This window comes from Parasteatoda tepidariorum, chromosome 2 (genome assembly GCF_043381705.1).
Source record: "Parasteatoda tepidariorum isolate YZ-2023 chromosome 2, CAS_Ptep_4.0, whole genome shotgun sequence".
NCBI classification, from domain to species: Eukaryota; Metazoa; Arthropoda; class Arachnida; order Araneae; family Theridiidae; genus Parasteatoda; species Parasteatoda tepidariorum.
The window spans coordinates 59,178,941-59,198,166 of record NC_092205.1 but is presented as its reverse complement, the minus strand read 5'-3'; the positions used below and the strand labels follow the sequence as shown (position 1 = coordinate 59,198,166).

At 29.8% G+C, this 19,226-nt stretch overlaps 2 protein-coding genes across 2 annotated transcripts; one reads left to right on the top strand and one right to left on the bottom strand.

Moving 5' to 3' along the window:
• Nucleotides 1–240: 240 nt before the first annotated feature.
• Nucleotides 241–13,609, bottom strand: LOC107449851 (WASH complex subunit washout). Its single transcript, XM_021145288.3, has 6 exons — nucleotides 13,126–13,609; nucleotides 10,079–10,365; nucleotides 7,960–8,177; nucleotides 4,899–5,380; nucleotides 2,652–2,736; nucleotides 241–689 (listed from the first exon to the last, which is right to left on the bottom strand). Exons 1-6 carry the CDS (start codon nucleotides 13,360–13,362, stop codon nucleotides 523–525), a joined length of 1,476 nt encoding a protein of 491 aa, XP_021000947.2. The 5' UTR covers nucleotides 13,363–13,609; the 3' UTR covers nucleotides 241–522.
• A 391-nt stretch (nucleotides 13,610–14,000) lies between these two features.
• LOC107438062 (eukaryotic translation initiation factor 6) lies at nucleotides 14,001–15,062 on the top strand. Its single transcript, XM_016050230.4, has one exon. It carries the CDS (start codon nucleotides 14,001–14,003, stop codon nucleotides 14,736–14,738), a length of 738 nt encoding a protein of 245 aa, XP_015905716.1. The 3' UTR covers nucleotides 14,739–15,062.
• Nucleotides 15,063–19,226: the final 4,164 nt, after the last annotated feature.

Below are 19,226 nucleotides of genomic sequence, written 5' to 3'. Positions count from 1 at the left end.
TAAGCATTTTATTTTTAAAAAATATAAAAACTTATGTTTTATATTGAAGTCACTACAACATATTATTTCTGTGACTCTCAATTAAATGTTAATTTTTCTCAATAGAACATGGATTAAATATGAATTATCTCTATCAAACATGAATTCTGACAAACTAGTATCTAAAAATTCATATTCGTTTGAGTCAAATAATAAGAATTATTAAAATCCTAGTAAAAAAAAAGCTTAGCACACAAAAAAGAAACTTCATAATAATATTTTAATAAGCATACAAATTGTCTAAAATATATTTATGCTTCCATACAAAAAATATCACAATTACATTATACTTACATTAACAAAATTTTTTTTTAAGTTGAGGCAATTCCACTGAATCAATTTTTGAACTTATTCTCTGAGCAAGGCAAACGATTATTAGATTTATATATAAATAACATTTAAAAAAAATTATAAAATTTTCATGAAACAATAATTTCTATTAACAAGAAATTTACTACAAAAAAAAGCGAAAATAGGAAAATTTTAGTCCCACTCATCATCATCATTTTCGTCATTCCCTGATGTACTTTCTTGTTGCTTGGATAGGGGAGGAGGAGGTATCATAGAAGAAATTTTTTCTAAGGCAGCCCCAGGATTAAGAGGTGGGGGTGGTACAACACCTCCTTCGGATGCACCAGCTTTGTTGGCACCTAAAAACATCACAATTAAATATAATTATATCGATGGTGTTTTCTATAGTAAAGAGCACTGCAGGCTCTTTATCACTCATATTTCCGACTTATACGGTGTATTTTGAAAACATTCGGCGCAACGGGTAAAGAGTGAACACGGTAGTTGATTAAAGGACAGTAAATAGCAAAGACAGTTATGTAGTTACATAATAATAAACGTAAATGGTGGAAAAGATAGTAAACATGTGGTTTGAGAAGTACAAAAAACTTAAAATTAATATTAGAATAAAAATCATTATAAAACACTTATTAACTTGTTAAAAATATACTAACTTGGAAATTTAAATCCAAATGATAATTTACTTAGATATATAGAGATATTTCAGGGGTCTGTCCTGGATAAATTTACGACCGTTTTGTGGTACCTTCACAAATTCAACTTTAGGAAAAACGGAAATTTCACAAAATACCTTTTCGTAAAATTTTATTTTTGTATCCCGTAAGAAACGATAAATCGATATTTTTGTGTTGATTTTTTTACATAATTTTAAATTTTCACAAATTATGTCTAAATTTTCACAAAATAGGTACCTCTCAGAAAAACCTAGACAGACTCCTGTATTTATTAGAATGATAATTACCAAATAATATAAGCTTTGTCTGTTCTTTAACTAAACTTTACTAATATACGAGACTTCAACTAAACACTAATGTATGCACAGCACATCGATTGCAACACTTCACGTCAAACTAATCAGAATTATTTAATATCATTAAATTCTTATGAAATGCAGCAGATTTAAGCTCAGTATTAAATTATTTATTTCTATAATTGAAAACAAAATTATCTATTTAAAAATATCAATTCCGATCGGGGCCATTTAATTTTCGGTCCTTCATACACAGTTAGACAAGTAAATGTTTAGTTTAATTGGAATCTGCCTGGGAGAGAGGATTCAAAGCCATAAATCAAACTAAAACCTAAATGCCATGCTACTTGTCTCTTTCAGACTTTGAGTCATCAGCTTAAATTGGGCATTATTTGTTTTGCATGAAAGGAAACAGGCATGTGGTAGGTATGGGTTTACCAATAATGCTTAATACTTATGATAATAATAGTTCTTTGTTAATACTAATGCTCAGCACTTATTCCAATGTATAATCATGCTTAATACCTTTTTTAATAATAGGTAATATTTTTTTTGTTAATAATACTTAGTATTCAAACTTAAGAGTACTGATGTAGATATAATATTGTTAAAATCTTCTAACAGATTAATAAAACTGAGGGACAAATTTTTTGTTGTATTTATACAAATATATTATCTTGCCTAATTCAGGTGCGGAGATTTCAAACCTAAAATTAGTTTTGCTCCTAAAGTTTAAATTTTTTTTAAATGACATTTTTAGTCTATTATTTGTCGAAATGCATAAGTTTAAAAACGTTATATATAACAGGGTGCGGCGTAAATGTTGTGAATAACTTCTAGGGGAGTTAGAGCACATCATCAGGTTGAAAAATACCTAGGAACCCAAGTCTGGAAATACCGTCGTACTAAGACATTTCTGGCATGGGTTAATATGCAGTTTTGATGTGCACTACTTTCCTAGTAGTTTGTTGCAACATTTATACGGCATTCTGTTGTTTATAACATTCTTAAACTTGTACATTTTGACAAAAATAGACTAAAAATATCATTAAAAAACATAGTTTGAAAAGAAAAACCACTTGAAAAGATTCAAGATCTCTTAAAAAATCTCATGCAATGGAAGAAAAAAAATTGTAACCTAGTGTAATAGGTACATTCTTATGTTTTTATTAATATGCATTCGGGAAAAACAACTTGAGCACAAAAAAGTTTTATCTGAGCATGCTTTTTGAAGGCTAAAAAAATCGGCAGAGAATGTAAAAATTTTTAGATTTTCAAGCCTTGGTCACAGTACATTGCCAGCTGATAATTACAGAGAAAGTACCCTTACCAGATATTCCCTTTCTTCTCATTTGCAACTTATTAAATAAATCACTCATTAAATCTCCGCCACCAGCCGCAACGGTTTTCTCTTCCTAGATGAGAGAAAAAGAAGCATGAAATTTATATAAAATAATCGAGAATAAAAACACGATATAAATAAAATATAATTAGATTAAAAAAATTCAAGTTAGTTACATTAAAACTGAAGAGAAAAAACTATTTACAAAAATTTTAAACGTTTTCGGATTGTTTTTCTAAATCTTTTTGATTCCCCGAAAAATGCTCAACTTAAAATCTATATATAAACTAGAATATGAAATTAAAATAAAAAGACAGAAGAATTTCACTTATCAAATTAGGGTGATTGTTACATCTTCTTAAATGCAATTTTCTAACTTATTAAAGAACTAATAAATATTTTTGAATACTTTTTGTTTCATTTTATCCATCGAAATGTATTATTTTGAACTTAATTATCAAATTTTACATTTTAAGATTGTAATCATATTTGAACTTTGAACTTAAAAGAAAGTTTTAAAAATACCTACAACCCTAAAGTTAAACAATTGATAACTATATTCCATTGAACAATGAATGGAATTAAACAAAAAAAGTAATTAGTTTAATTTTAATATTCTTAATAAATAGGTACCTCAATGTTACATGATTTTCTCACTCTTCACACTTTTGCCCTCTTCACTACCATGGTTACAGGAAATTCTGCCTTTTCCTCATAACAGTATGTTTCAATAAGGAGTGGGAATATACTGGGGTGGAGAAAAAGCAAGATTTATGAACACCATGGTAACGAACAGGGGGGGGGGGAATGTGGAGAATAGAGAAATGGAGAGCTCTTGAGAAACCCATTCTATTTCAAAAAGTATAAGGAAAATACTGTTGCATAATTCTCCATTCATTAACACAGAGAAAATTCTGTCTAAAAGGAACTTTAAAATCAATTTAAAGAGTTGCATAACATCATCTTCAGTTAGACTTCGCAATAATCATAATTCTTGCTTATCTTTTACCAAGTTACAGACCCTCTGCTCAACTGATTGTGTTATTCGCGAGAGATGAGACATCTCATGTTTTTACTCTTTTTATTCTTTATTAACACAGTTTATGAACATAGAGTGTTTTCTCTTAAACTATTTTGGAAGCAATAAAATGTTGATAACAGTTCTTTCCTGTCAGCATAAATAAAAAAGTTTTCAAAACTTTTAAGAAAAATTACTCAATAAATCCTTGGTATGCTTTTAATTCAACAGAATTTTATATAAAAGCTTTGCTTTCACCTAACCAATTTTTAAAAAATTTCCTCCAAATTCTGAGATTTTCTTTAAAGCAGGGCTCACAATGAGCACATAAAATGAGAAAAATATATTTCAAAAATATTCCTGGATTGAATACTTTAAAAATAGGCTAAAATCAGAAAAGCGAATTCATTAAGTTTCCCAAACTTATTAAAATAATTTAAACAAAAAGGTAAAGATAAAAAAGAGAGAATTAAGAATGTATTGTCTAAGATCCAAAAAAAAATAATCAGACATATCATAGTTTGCATTTATAGAAGAATGTGATAAAATATTAATTTTGGAATGAAACAATAAAAAACATTATTAAAATATCAATCCATATCAACAAAAAAAAAGGCTTCTTTAAAAAAAAATATATAATAATAGAATGAAAAGACAATGACTATTTGGTTGCATTTTTCAATTTTTAGCATCACACAAAATAAACATCATAACATATAAAGTTAATAAGAAAAAAAAATAAAAGCAGATTCCAATAAAAATAACAAAACAAATTATAAAAAATATTAAAAATTTTCATTCCTATATTCAGTAATGGGGTGCCCGGCAGACTAAGAGCTTTCTATTAGCATGTGAAATTAGAAACTGTAACAGAATTAATACCACACAGAATTTTCGTCCCTAGAGAAAAATTAATGCTACACATTACAATAAGATACTAAAAAAAGTAACTAACTTTTACAATAAACTAACTCCTACAATCAGAGAACTTGATACTTGTTTTCCTCTCAAGTCAACACCACACACCCGCATTTTTGTCTCTACCAGGCAAAATTATAAAAAAATAATCTTGCAAATGGGCAACCATTCTTCAGATGAACATACATTTTACATATTTTATTAAATATATTGAACATTTTAAACACCCTAATTTTAAATTTACCACTATCAAAACTTAGCATACTAAAATTATACAAGAAAAACAATTAAAAGCAAACCTCTTTTTTCTTCTTAGCTTCTATTTTTCGGTCTTGAACACTTTTCAATTTTGCCTTTCCACTTCCGCCAGCCTTTCTTATAGACTCTAGTAAGTTAGCTCTAGCATCTCCAGGATTAGCAACTGCCTTTGGTGCTTCTGAAACTGGACTGGGCTTCTTTGTATCAAATGCAGCATCTTCACCAGGAGGTGCAACATCAGAAGACGGTGTTGGAGGAGGAGGTGGCGGCGGCGGAGGAGGAGGTGGAGGCGGCGGGGGTGGAGGAGGTGGTGGCGGTGCTTGAACTGGTAAAGAAGCAGGCGGAGCAGGTGGAATATTACTAAAAGTAGATGCGGAAGCTGCTGCAATAGGAGGAATGTCTTGAGGAATTTCAGGCATTATATCAGGCAATTCTGGTAAAGTTACACTATTAATGACAGGAACAGATGAGGGAGCAATAGAAGGGCCTAAATCAGCACTATATAGAAGATCATCAGCGACACCTGGGAAAATATAGCAATAATTACATAATTTTCGGTCAGAAATGACCCAATTCAACATGATATGAAACTTAACAATAACCTATGAAGCTCATACAAATATTTAAAACTGATGCTACACTCCAGCTGTAATTATATCTAAAACGACAGATATGAAAAAAAAAATTATAAGCCAAAACTTCTAAAACAGCTTGAAATACCATGACATATAGTGTCACAAAGTACCAGTTCAGTAAGTTATATGTAGGAAGTAGCAGTGGTGTACCCCACAACTACCGTGGCATGGGCGAGCATAAGGTTTGTCCCAGCACGCTCCAGAATAACTAACACAATGAATTACAATAATAATTTTTTTTTCATTTTATAAGATGTTTTTTTTTAAATTCCCTTTCCAAATGATAATAACCCGTAACTAAACTTTGAATATAATTATTGTACGATAGTGAGTTATTTTCTTGTATTATTAAGATAAATTTCATTTTAATGTGGTAAGTGAGATGTATACAATATTTCAATTTAGTAACTTTCTTAAATTCTGTCTTTTATCACATTTACGATTTTCATAAATTAAAATAATTTAAATTAAAAAATATAAATTATTATATATTAAAATAAAATTAATAATTATAAATACCCAAATGCATCATTAAAATACTTTTGTTTCATATTATAATTTTAAAAATTTTATGTTAAGTCTAAGATAGGGTGCACTTATAAATTTTGCATGGGAGTACACCAAAGTCTATGCAAACCAATGATTAGCAGATCTCTACAGAGAAGCACTAAACTGGTAAAACCATTTGCATCATCTCTTTATAAGTTGACCACTTGTTCAAAAAAAATCAAATTGGTATACAGCAAGTAGTCAACTTACATAGGTTTAATTTTATTTGCATCCTTAAAAATTGTATTTATTATAGCAAAACAGATTGTAGGTTGGTTTTTATTTAAACAACATCAATATAAAAAAATATATTTAAACCTTCATTAGTTTGAAAATATTTCTCTAAAAAAGTAAACATTCATTTACAATTCTTTTCAGAAAAAGGAGATTGAGTTTATATGCAAAAATATGTGCATTGATCATCACATCAACATCAAAGGCTGAACACATTCAAAATAAAAAAAATATTATTCCTCTCACTCACTGAACACTAAGAAATCATATTTCTGTTTACTGTAATTGGCAGAGATTTTGTAAAGACACGGAATTCACCATTTTTAAAAGCGTTTTTGACTACAAACTTTATTTGGCAACAAACGTTGTTTTGACTACAAACTTTAAAAATGTATGAGTAATTTCAACAAATAAAATGCTCTCTTTGTAATTAAAAAAAGAGAAGACATTATATTTCCTAAGATTAAAACATATCAGAAATTGCAAATTTTCTTTTGATTTTTTTTTAATTACCTAGTTCTATTTTATAGTGTAAACTAATTTATAATTTATGAAAGCAATCATATTTTCCTTTCAATTTCGTTAAGTTTTGATTATTTATTTTAACACAACAAAATGGATAACACCCTATAAAGTATGTTGGTAAATTGTACATAGAACTATAAACGAAAAATAAGACTTTGGAAGTAACTTTATAACAAAAGCTGTTAAAATTGCAATTTAACAAATTTAAAACAAGTAAAATTTAATATAATCTATAACAAGCAAAACGAGCTTTATACAGGCTTTTAAAAAAAAAAACAAATATATTTCAATCCGTTAAATTTTGTCTTTAACTATATAAACGTTCTAAATTAGTCATTTAAAACAAGAACCTCTGATGAAATCACATCTTTGGTTTTACTTTTTTATTGATTGACTTTTTATTTTTCAATTGATAGAAGTTAGGAATTTATATCTCAATTAACTAAATTTCTAATACTTCATAATGCAATGATAAAATACTTATAAGAAATTAATAATTATATGCATTATAAGCATTACATAATAATTATAAGAAATTAATGCAACGTATAAAGTGCAGCTATTGAACCTTGTATCATCTGTAGTTCTCCTTAGAAAAACAGAAATAAAAATAAATACATAGACAAAAATACAATTTTGGTTATCAATAATTTCAATTAACAAAGTTTATTAGTTTTTACTAACTGCTCTGAACTATAACACTTTTAAATTAATATGCAGATTTAATAAACGTTTTTCAACTATGTTTTTTGTTCAAAACTAAAAAAATTTATCTTAAAAATTCGATAGTTTACAATTTTTTTTATTTTAATACCTATTAATGGCATATTTTTTAAATTTATTATGAGGGACAATCCAAAAAGCAATAATAAACAATATAGTTAAAATGACAAAAGCACATAAATTTTGTGTCAGTTTTATGTTTCACCAACCAAGCGTTTTACAATTCTATACCTCAACGTAGGGTATAACAAACCCTCAGTCGGTTAAAAAATATTTAACTTTTCTTTAAAGATTAAAATTATTCATTAATGCTGAGAGAAAAAAAAGAAACAAATTAAACCAACATGCTTTATAAGCACATTACATCTAAATGGTAGATAACATAACGATATTGTAAAATAGAAAGTAAAAATATAAGGTAAAAATACTAAATTACCGGGTAAATCTGGTAAAGCTAGAGGAACATCCATTTCCGGTACTTGACCCATACCAGGATTGTAGGAATAGTTCATTTTTTCAACAGCTTCCATTGTCTGCCTCTGACTAATAGATATAGGAGCAGCCCCAATTTCATCTTTTGAAGTTTCTTCTTCTAAGCTCTTTTTAGTTTTGGTGACAGCCCCAAGTGGATCTAAAACCACATACTTCTTGTATCTATAGAAAAATAATGAAGCTTCATTTCATGGCATTTATTACTATACATTTATTTACTTGTTACTTCATAAACAATTAACAAGGCACATTTTCATTTCAGTAATAATTTTAAAAAGCTTTCTGTAAGCTGTTTTAAGAAGAATTTTTAAGCTAAACTCAATGTGAATCACACATCAGTTATCACTTTTTCTGTGATCATTTTTTCATTAGATGAACTTTGATAATGTGGTTTGTATTTATTGCATCTTTTAGAACCAGCAAAAAATTTACAATTAGTGTTTAACAACAAAACATTTATATTACAAATGCTTTCAAATAATATCTCTCTCTTTTTAATGTAATTAGCAGTTTCAAGGAAATTTTTCTTAAACATAAATTTTTGCTAATTAAAAAAGCAGCATAAATCTCTAACGCTAAAGAAAAATCGTAAATCAGAAGTGATAAGCAATGTTACTCAAAGGTTGAAAATATGCAAAATTGTCAATCAGAAAATTCAGAAGTCATCAGGATCAGAAGAGCATACATTTTGAATTAAATAATTTATTTTTTGTAAAAACTCTAGACAGGGATTATGAAAAAGGCAAATCTAAATGAAAAAAAAAACTAGGTTAAAAAAGGGTAAACTTTTTTACATATACCATTTGAAATAATGTGTATTATTGTTATATTTTTCGATAAGACTTTCCTTATAAAAATGGGAATTTAATCTTTGTACTGGAAGTAAAACTTAAACGATGTAAGAAACAAAAATACACACAGTGTGAAAAAGTGTTTTTTTAGCTCAGATTTAACTCAATCATCGACCTTGTCAAAATCACTGGCACTAAGATGCATTTTGCTCTTTAATGTTATTATTTTACATATACCAATATAAACTATTTTTAATATTTGTTTTTACATGTAAGATATTAATAGCTTTCTAACAAAAATAAACATCATCATTCAACTATTTTCTAAAAATTTAAATTATGACATTAAAACATACTCAGACAGTTTGAACAAAGCTGAAAAACATGGCTGTCCACATAAAAAATAATGGAAAAATTACTCTACTTCCTGATCATTCGTTTCAAGAGATCAATTTACACAGGAACTTCTTCCATCAGATTTAATGATAATAAAGAACATTAATTAACAGGGTGCGTAGTCAGTTTTTCAATCAAAAAATAAGTACCTTTTAAGTACTTTTCAAGCACTTAAAAAAATATTTTTAATCACCTTCCAAAAAAAACATTATAATTAGGATCTGTGCAGTAGTAAAAATTATTTTTTCCATCGTTTAAAGTACTTAATTTATAAACATAAAATCAATAAAATTCAAAAAGATTTTCAAAAGTTTGACATAATTATGATAATATAACTAGTTTCTGATCAATATCGCAAAGAAAATTGTGAAAATAATGAATTTTTTGTAATTTAGAACAACAATCTAAATTACAAAGAATAAAAATCTCTTTTTAAAAGATAGAAAATTAAACACTTTTTACAAACCCCAAATAAAAAAATGCTCCTTTAAGGGCTTATAAAAAACGTAAATCATAAATAAGCACCATAGAGCGCTTTTTAAAAAAGCTACGCACCCTGGTTAATATAAAGCTAAAGTTTCTGTTTTTAATTTTTCTCAACTGATGCAATAGGATTGAATAATTTGGTTCCAGTACGTCAATTATTATAGATTAAAAACTACTTAAATGAGTTTTGGTAATAAGAACTTATAATCATTTAACTAATAAAACAGGAGCGAACTATCATTCAAACTAATTAAAGCCCCAATATCCACAATTTATCAACATTTTATATCATAATATTGAGAATTTTTTTAACATTAAAATCTTTACTCATAAAATGAAAAAAAAATTAAATGTCTATTACTTGTGAAAATAAAATAACATTTCACTTACGGATTTTCAGAAGTGTTAAAAAGAAGAAGAGTGCTCAAAGAATTCAAATTTTTTGGTAAACTTCCCAGACCCTCTTCCATCAACTGATCCCTTTCTCTCAAACGCTCAGGCACTCTTACATTGTAAAATTGAAGTTTCTGCTTTAAAGTTTTTTCATCCGGTGTGATATGCTTGGATTTCACATGATAAGAAGAAGCTTGTTTACCAATAAGCTCTGGGTCAACTACAAATAATGCTTTGTACTCGTCTAACTCTTCCGCTCCAGGATATTTATAACTAGAAAATACCTGAAATGCATAAGAAAAAAGTTATTTATAATTTTTTTTCTTTAAAAAAGAACATAGTAATTCCATTTTATTTTTATATTATAACTAAACATCTATAGCCACCTGATGACAAGTACTTGTGGGGATAGTGAGTAGTTTGTCAACAACAATGTCAGCATTCATCGATGAAGAGGTACTCCAACACAGAATTGAGTTAACTTGTCTTATATACTAGTGAATTGGAATTACATATTTGCAGGGGTAGATACACTACAGTACTCCCCCACCAGAAGTAAATCTGTGGTAGAATTCGATGAACGGATACCACTAGTTGATTTGTTGCTGTTTTGTGAGAAGCCGTGAGAGCTGTATTAAGATCACCATACTTTTTGAGTGCTGACCGGGAGAGCAGTATTAAGTTCACGGGCGTGGTTTCTCCTGCACTGCCTGTAGCAGTTGAGTGTATACGCTGCGCGTTATGTGTGATTGAGAATGACAAGCAACAGCGTGAGGAGGATAACGTCACAGTCAAAAGTCAACTGTTCAATGTGAACCATCCATCGAAGTAGGCATGTTCATTTCGAAGTGGGGGTTACTGTCAAGGTAGGCATGTTCACATTACGTCCGGGTCACCAATGTGGGGATAGTGAGTAGTCATCGACAATGTCGACATTCATCTATGAAAAGGTACCACAACATAGAATCGAGTTAACATGTCTTATACACTAGTGAATTGGAATTACACATTTGTTGAGGTAGATACACTACATACTCACCGCTTTGAAACTGTCTTGGTAAAAAGGTATTAGTTAGAATTACTGTCTATTAGGCTAATCACCTTGATAACAAAATATTGAAAAGATTTTTTTAATAGATACCTAATAAAGAACACATGGCTCAACTGTGAGATTTCTTTCTTCATAAAAAAAAAGTGTGAAAGCATTACTGTCAGCTAGTTTCTTAAAGTTTACCTTATAATCTTGTAAAGAACATGTGATCTGAAATTGAAACTTCAGGCACCTTAATTATGCTTTAAAATTGCAGTGACATTAAGTTAACAGACTCTTGTGATAACAGATTATCATTATGTAAATAATATTTAAGTGACTAATTAAAAACCATCTAGGATCATTTAAATATACTTAGCCATAAGTTCTGTAAACAGAAAACTTACTTACAGCTTTAAAGAAATAGTTTCTTTCACAGAAAAAAATGCACAGATTCTTATTTATTCAAAAAAAAAAAAAAAAACTAAAAGGAAAAGGTTAAATAAGACAATAGCTGGGTCTCATAATTCCAGGTTGATGAATTAAAATGTGATAGTAGTTATGGCGATTCTAAAATCATTAAGTCAACTTAAAGCACTGAGTAATTTTAAGAACAGGAGAAAGCCTTATGTTATTCAATTATTTTTGTTACAACAAATCTAAAATCTACTTACTAGGAATGCAATTGTTTTTTTTCTTTATAATCTCTAACTATATTTAGTAGCTTTAATCGCCAAAAGGTCTTTTTACTAACAAATAATTTTTTAAAAAATGTGATACAAGTTGCTCAGGTGTGGTTACGAGCCTTCAAATTTGTCTCCTTTTGTAATGTTCTTTTTTTTCTCTTCAGATGATGGAAAAATTCATGTAAAAAATAACTACACCAAAATACCAACCAACTTTCGAGTAATGATGCAAGAAAAATTTAACAATCATAACAAAAGGGAGCTAATAAATCCTGCCCACTCCCGAGACAACCTCTAGATACATATTTTTTCTTTGCAAGTTTAAAATCTCTTAGGCCCCCAGGCAATTTAAGTTGGCGCACATAAGTACCAATTAGGATGTATAATGTGGCGACTTTTTGGGCAAAGGTATACAGAAATCTTACCTAAAAAAAGTCGCAGGAAAAGATCCNATTCTTAGTTTTTTTAAATACAATTTATAAAAAGTAAGATTCTCAAGGGCCCCCTTAGTGCTTAGGGGCCCTCGGGCACTGCCCGGGTGTGCCCATGCGTAAAGGCGGTACTGCCGCTGAGACAACCTCTAGATACATATTTTTTCTTTGCAAGTTTAAAATCTCTTAGGCCCCCAGGCAATTTAAGTTGGCGCACATAAGTACCAATTAGGATATATAATGTGGCGACTTTTTGGGCAAAGGTATACAGAAATCTTACCTAAAAAAAGTCATAGGAAAAGGTCCTTCAACTAATGGAGATTTCAATTTTCCAACCTACCTATGGTACTTAAAAAAAAAAAAAAAACAGAGAATTTTTAAATCTTAGACCAAGAGCCATCAGATCAATTTTTCAATCTTAGACCATCAAACTGCCTTTTCACGCTTCTCGAGTGGCCACACTAGATCCCTTACTTTCAACAGGCAACGTGCTCAACAGACATGGCCTCCCCTGAGCATATCGCAGTTTTCCCCCGCGAGACTCCAGTTTTCTTTACGGACTTTTTGGAGGTGTTCGGATCCATGGGAGTTGTCTAGTGCTGCTAGACGATTCTGAGATTAGCAACAACGACAACCTATGGTACTGATGATGTTAGATAATCGGGGTCTGACATTTGGGCCGCTTCTAAACAAATTCTTTAGGACTTTCAACTTTGTGTGTCAATTTTTTAAAAAGATACATGCGTTTTTATCTTCAAATAATAATTTTAATACAGATGCAGGACTGTTGTAAAAAGAAATTACAATAATTTATGTGATGTTAAGGTTGCATTTGTATTTTAATCAAATTGAATGTAACATTCTCTACCGTGAAAAATATTAATAAAAGAATGATACCTTAGTTGCTTTACTGCTTCCTTTAATTTTGTTTATTTTTCTTTGAGCAATGTCTGCTCTATCGGATACTGACTGCAAGCGCTTACTGTATTCAGTTACACGATCTAAAATCTTCTGAAAAATAGTGTCCGTAATTCTTTTAGTATAATCCAAAGAATCGGCAATCTGTACCATAGCTTCCTCCCTCCTTAAATCCGGAGGAATAAGTGACAATTCAAAGGCTTGCATCTTCATCATAAATTATTAATAAAACACATAAATTTAAACTTCAAAATTTATTTCTAAGAAAAGATTAACAAAAAATTTTCATTTTATTCCCGAAGAATAACAAATTCGATATATATAAAAAGTTTTGAAAGTTGTTTTCCCCTCGCTTGTTACAAGAAATGCAAACCAAAACATAAACAACCAACAGCCTGAGCTCAGCTTGTCACCACTTCATGTGTTCTAAAAGGATACGCCTCCATCGATTAAAATAACGTTTTGGAAGGCGACAAGCCACAAATATTGCTTTCACAAATGCTTTTTTTCAACATGTTGTGCAATCAGTTTAAAAAAAAGTGAAGTGAAATAATTAAGTAGTGCTTAATACTTTTACGAAATATCAACAGGAAAAAACCCGTACAATCGGTTATTTCAGTTTTTGATTCCATGTATAATATCTTTCATAAACTAAAAAACTGAAAAAGTTTTTTAGAAGTGACTGAGATTGAAAAGTTATATAGTTCATTTGTTCCATGGTTATCTTCATTTGTTTACAAAGTTTACAATCGCCGACGAGCTCAAGTCTCACGTGTGACGTTCAATTCTATTATTTTTCTCTTATTAATCGAATTCGATTTATTAAAATTAGCGGTTTACGCTAACTTTTGAGCATGGCTTTAAGAGTTCAATTTGAAAACAATAACGAGGTTGGTGTGTTTTCAAAATTAACCAACACTTATTGTTTGGTAGCAATAGGAGGCTCCGAAAATTTTTACAGTGTCTTTGAAGGCGAACTTGGTGATACCATTCCTGTTATACATACTTCCATTGCTGGATGTCGTATCATCGGAAGAATGTGCGTAGGTAACAGACACGGTCTTTTAGTTCCAAATTCTACAACTGATCAAGAACTGCAACATCTTCGAAATTCTCTTCCAGAGGAAGTTAAGATTCAAAGAGTGGAAGAGCGATTATCAGCTTTAGGCAATGTAATTGCATGTAACGATTATGTCGCACTCGCGCATCCTGATTTAGACAAAGAAACGGAAGAGATTTTAGCAGATACTCTCAAAGTTGAAGTATTCGGTCATTCTATTGCAAGTAATACTTTGACTGGAAGTTACTGCTCTTTGAGTAATCAAGGAGGACTTGTTCATCCAAAAACATCAGCTGAAGAACAGAAAGAGCTCTCTTCACTATTGCAAATCCCATTAGTTGCTGGCTCTGTAAATCGTGGTAGTGATGTCATTGGTGCTGGTATGGTTGTAAATGATTGGTGTGCTTTTTGTGGGCTAGATACTACCAGCACTGAAATTTCAGTAATTGAAAGCATTTTTAAACTTGGTGATGTTTTACCTGCAGCAATAACCAGTGATATGAGGAATGCTCTAATTGACAGTATGGCTTGAAGTGCTATGTAAATCAATTTTTATTGAATGTAAATCCAGTAACTTTTATTTTTTGTTGTATCAATGTAAAGTAATTTTTATTCCCTCTAGTAAATTTTTTTAATTATTTCAATTTCATTAAGTTTTCCTACCTGACCTTTTAAATGTTAAATTATCATCAATTGAAAAAAATAATATGATTAATGTTTGTTAATTTATTGTTAAATGCTTCACGATACAAGAAAATGTAAATAAGTTGAAAAGCAAAATCAAGAGGTTTTTTTTCAATCATATTATTTTACATAGCATTATGTTTACTTACAATAAATTTGGTTTTGAAGTTGATATTTGTACTTCTTTCAGGGTGATTGTATTCCAGGTTTTTCGTATCATCTTTTGAGGTCTAGGGGTGAGGCCTGTGATTTTTTTCATGGATTTCTGCATTTCTCAAGACCATCAATTCGTGGACTTCAGCATATTAAAACTTTTAATCCACTGATATGTTCAGTGAGTTCCTTAATCTAACATTTAAATTTTAAAATTTTCGCTTAATCGTAATTGCGAGACAGCTTCATACTTGTGATTCTTCTGTGATTTGATTCTTTTGGTGTATCAAATTGCCGCAATTTTAGAAAAATATGACCATAAAAGAGTAACGCTGATAAAAAAAATTGGTCTTAAAATGTAATTTTAATGTTTAAGATCACAGTTTTCTATGTTACCAGTCATCTGCTTTTACTGTTCAGGAAAAGATTCTTATTAAAAGAATAAATTTTGTCATGCCTGAATATAAATAAAAATATAAGCAGTACATGATTCGTGGTTCAGTATAAAGTAATCTAGTTTCAATTCTTCAAATTTTTCTTTTCAAGAACATAAATTTGTAAGCCATTTGCAAGTTTTAGAACTTAACACGCATCTGTGGAGGAAAAAAACTATTTCTAACATAGTAGTAAAAAATATGAATTTAGATTGATTACTAATTAAATCTTAAAAAAAAAACATAATTTAAAAATACTTTTCTAATAAATACTCTGCGGAATATTTGACCAATCGGATATTCGGTATAAGGGACGAATATTCTTTACGGCTCTCATTTTTAGTAAGATGTTTTTACGGGGTTTAAATTTCATGCACCTCACTTTGTTGTGTTCGATTCGTGATAATTCTATTGCAACTTCACCACTATAACTTATTGGTCTTTTATTCAACATTTCTACAGCCTTTTCCACAAGGTTTTCCTAACTCTGATATTGCAACATGCTAATTTTAGACTAAGTCTCATTGCTTTCTCCAAGAATCTGCCATGGAACAATTTTGTGAGATTAATTTTATAATGTGACATTTCGTGAAGATAGAATTATATGAATGGGAATGGGATGTGTTTTTTAGAATTTGGATGTTTTAAAGAGACTGCAAAACAGTCCTAATTTCAACATGGATATCTGTTCCAAATTTTCGTAAAAATAATATTTCAAAATTAATTAAACTTTTTTTTTCTCGATTAGTATGTTGTAGCAATTAATCAAACATCAATATTCTGGCAATTTTTTTTACCTTTCTTTCTTCTAAACAAAGCTGTACTACTTCTCCATTAATTTTGCTTATTAATTCTATTGTTTATTTTATTTAAAATTATTAAGTTCTTTGGAAATGCATATTAAAAACATAATTAAAGAAAAATATTTCAGATTACCGAAGGAATACTAATTTGGTGACCAAGTCCACCTATGCTACCACTTTCATCTTAATCACTGAGGTTATCAGTTAACACAATATGTAATCAGGGTGCGTAGCCAAATCTTCCTACAAAAAATAAGCACTCAAAAAACATTTTTAAGCACTATATACTAAAAAAATGCAAAATAATTTTCAAAGACGATCATGATAAAAAACTAACTAAGAACTCTTTTCTTGATTATATTAGCCTTTATAAAAAGATCAAGAGGTTTTTCAGTTCGATATCAGACGGTGGAAAATGAAGCCTGAAATTAAGAATATCTTACAAAATACAGCAGAGTTGCACATGAGAGTACAAGAATCTCACAGAACCCAGCTCATTATAAGCACATGCGAACTCTTCAGTATTTCATCAAACTTGTAAAATGATTGGCGCTTTCATACGCTATGAACCGATGGTACGCTGAAATAGATTGTCGTTGAATGAATTGTGAAAAGTGCGCTTTCGCATAATATGTGGCGAAAATGGACATGGTAAATTTAAAAATCTCATTTTCGAAAAGAGAAAACACCCAATGAAAAAAGCCCCTTTAAGGGCTTTTAAAAAATTAAAATAAGCACTTTTTAAAAAAGCTATGCACCATTTTTATTTACTGTTTTAATTACTTAATTTTATAGAAACACTCAGAAGTTGGGCACCTCCAAAGAGCAGGGCACATCGACCAGAGGTCTATTGTACCCATAATCATGATTAATAAGAAAGCCAGGCTGAAATGAAGTTCAGCAACCACCCGACAGGAATGTCTTGCAGTTTCCAGGCCTTAATGCAATGATGCTCAAATCTTTGAGCAGAATAGACCTTACAATCACAGAGTATATGTCGTGAAGTCTCCTCTTCAAGATTACCTTTACAAAGAGGATTTGATTCAATACCCATTCTGTATAGGTGTCTCCTGAGAGTGAGAAAACCAATGTTCCTGTTTAGCTTAAGTTCTTTTTGACGTACATTAGGGCTATTACAATTCAACACTTTGGCTTGTTTCTGACCATTTGATCATGAACAATTTTGCCATTGAGCTTGAATATAGATGCCCTGAATGATGGGGGAGAAATTCCCAAGAATAGAAACACACGTTAAATGCATAACTATAAAGAAATGAACACATGGTTTCAATTAACTTTAAAAACACAAATTGTGACTTAGTCAACCTTTACTACTAAAGTTTATCTTAAATAACGAACAAAAAAGTAATTAAATATTAAAGAATTTACAATAAACTCCTTTTTGCATCATTGATGCTATCTTTAAATTATAATAAATACTGAATCGTAGGCAGTTTAATTCATATTAATGGCCGGGGGATAGTTCTAAAAAATTCCGTTATCAAACATTTCTGTCAAAGGATGGAATTGAAATTTTTGAATAATTTCCAAGATCGAGGGCTGAATATACCTTCATCCATTATCCAAAATTCATAATGCTAGTACAAATAGTTCTGGAGTTACCGAGTTCTAAAAGAAAGACACTCTTGACTAACTTCTAATTTTATTATAAATTATCAACTACAATTATATAAAAGTAATATCAGTTTGAAAATATCTTCTGCATTTAACCAAGAGTTGTTTTGGTGTTCACTTTTAATGTTTGAATACTAAAATTAGCATACTGTTTGTAATATTGAATATAATATAGTGATTAGTAGGATTGTAATTATAAAATTTGATTATACAGTAGGGAACCGATTATCCGGAACAGTCGGAATCGCTATTCCAGATAACTGATTTTTCCGGTTTTCTGAATCGCTACAAAAAGCAGTTTTTTTTTATTGTTAAACCAAACGAAAAAATAAAAAAATTTGGAAATAATCTTAAAACTAAGAAAAAACAATGAAGTAATACACTAATGATTATTTCCAAATGATGGTAAGGTAAACCTCTTTAAAAAAAGAAAGAAAAATCGTAAGATCTTACAAGGAAAAGAAAAAAAAAATTTAAAATGGCGAGAAATTTTATCGAATTTTGTTCCGGTTTTTTGGTTTTCTGATTTCCGGATAACGGGTTCTGTACTGTATTTTAATAACTCTTAACATAGTTATAAAATTAAGTTCCAGTACACTCCTTAACATAAAACGGAGAAACTATCATTGTGTTTATTTAAGATATTTTTCTTTCCGAATTCCTGCTTTTTAGTGTATTAAAAAATGAAACATTCAATAGTCTGGAAGTTAATATTTAATCTAGATTACAATTATAAAGTGTTTAAATAAAAAGTTTTTTCCTCTTGGATTGGAAGAAACTTATTTCTTCTAGGGCAAGTTTTTCTATGGATTTTTTTAGTCCACTGTCGAAGATACTAGCCATCCCTACACTTTGAAACCATGGTAATATAACATCTCTTTCCCCCAGACAGATAAATGCCAATTTTTATTTAGCAAGCATTCCTCTGATAATGTGACATATTTGGATGCAATAACTGCCAGAAAAATAAGCTTTAGCATGTGAAGAAAATGATTAATACAATCTATTGAGAGTTGCTTAACTTGCTGCATCGACCACTGGAAGATCCCTAAAATATAATCCTATTTACATATTTGACCACCGTATTTTTATCAGATTTGTGATGTAGAAAAACAAGAATTTCCAGATATCTTTTAAAAGAAGTATGCTATGTACAATTCACTTTATGAATTTCACGCATACTTTCGCGGGTTCCTTTCTAATTAATTTTTATAATACATTTTATAGAGGTCAAGTATTATGAGTTCATATTTAGGCTTGAGGAGAACACCAGATAAAAGAATCATCCTCCTGGCTAGGTGAATAACATAA

What these genes read in the sequence shown, in the direction of transcription:
- LOC107449851 (XM_021145288.3), bottom strand. Translation starts at nt 13,362, where the DNA reads ATGATGAAGATGCAAGCCTTTGAATTGTCACTTATTCCTCCGGATTTA. An exon ending in GAAGCAGTAAAGCAACTAAG is followed by an intron (nt 10,366 to 13,125) that starts GTATCATTCTTT and finishes TATGCATTTCAG; the next exon opens with GTATTTTCTAGTTATAAATA. An exon ending in TTTAACACTTCTGAAAATCC is followed by an intron (nt 8,178 to 10,078) that starts GTAAGTGAAATG and finishes ATTTTTCTATAG; the next exon opens with ATACAAGAAGTATGTGGTTT.
- LOC107438062 (XM_016050230.4), top strand. Translation starts at nt 14,001, where the DNA reads ATGGCTTTAAGAGTTCAATTTGAAAACAATAACGAGGTTGGTGTGTTT.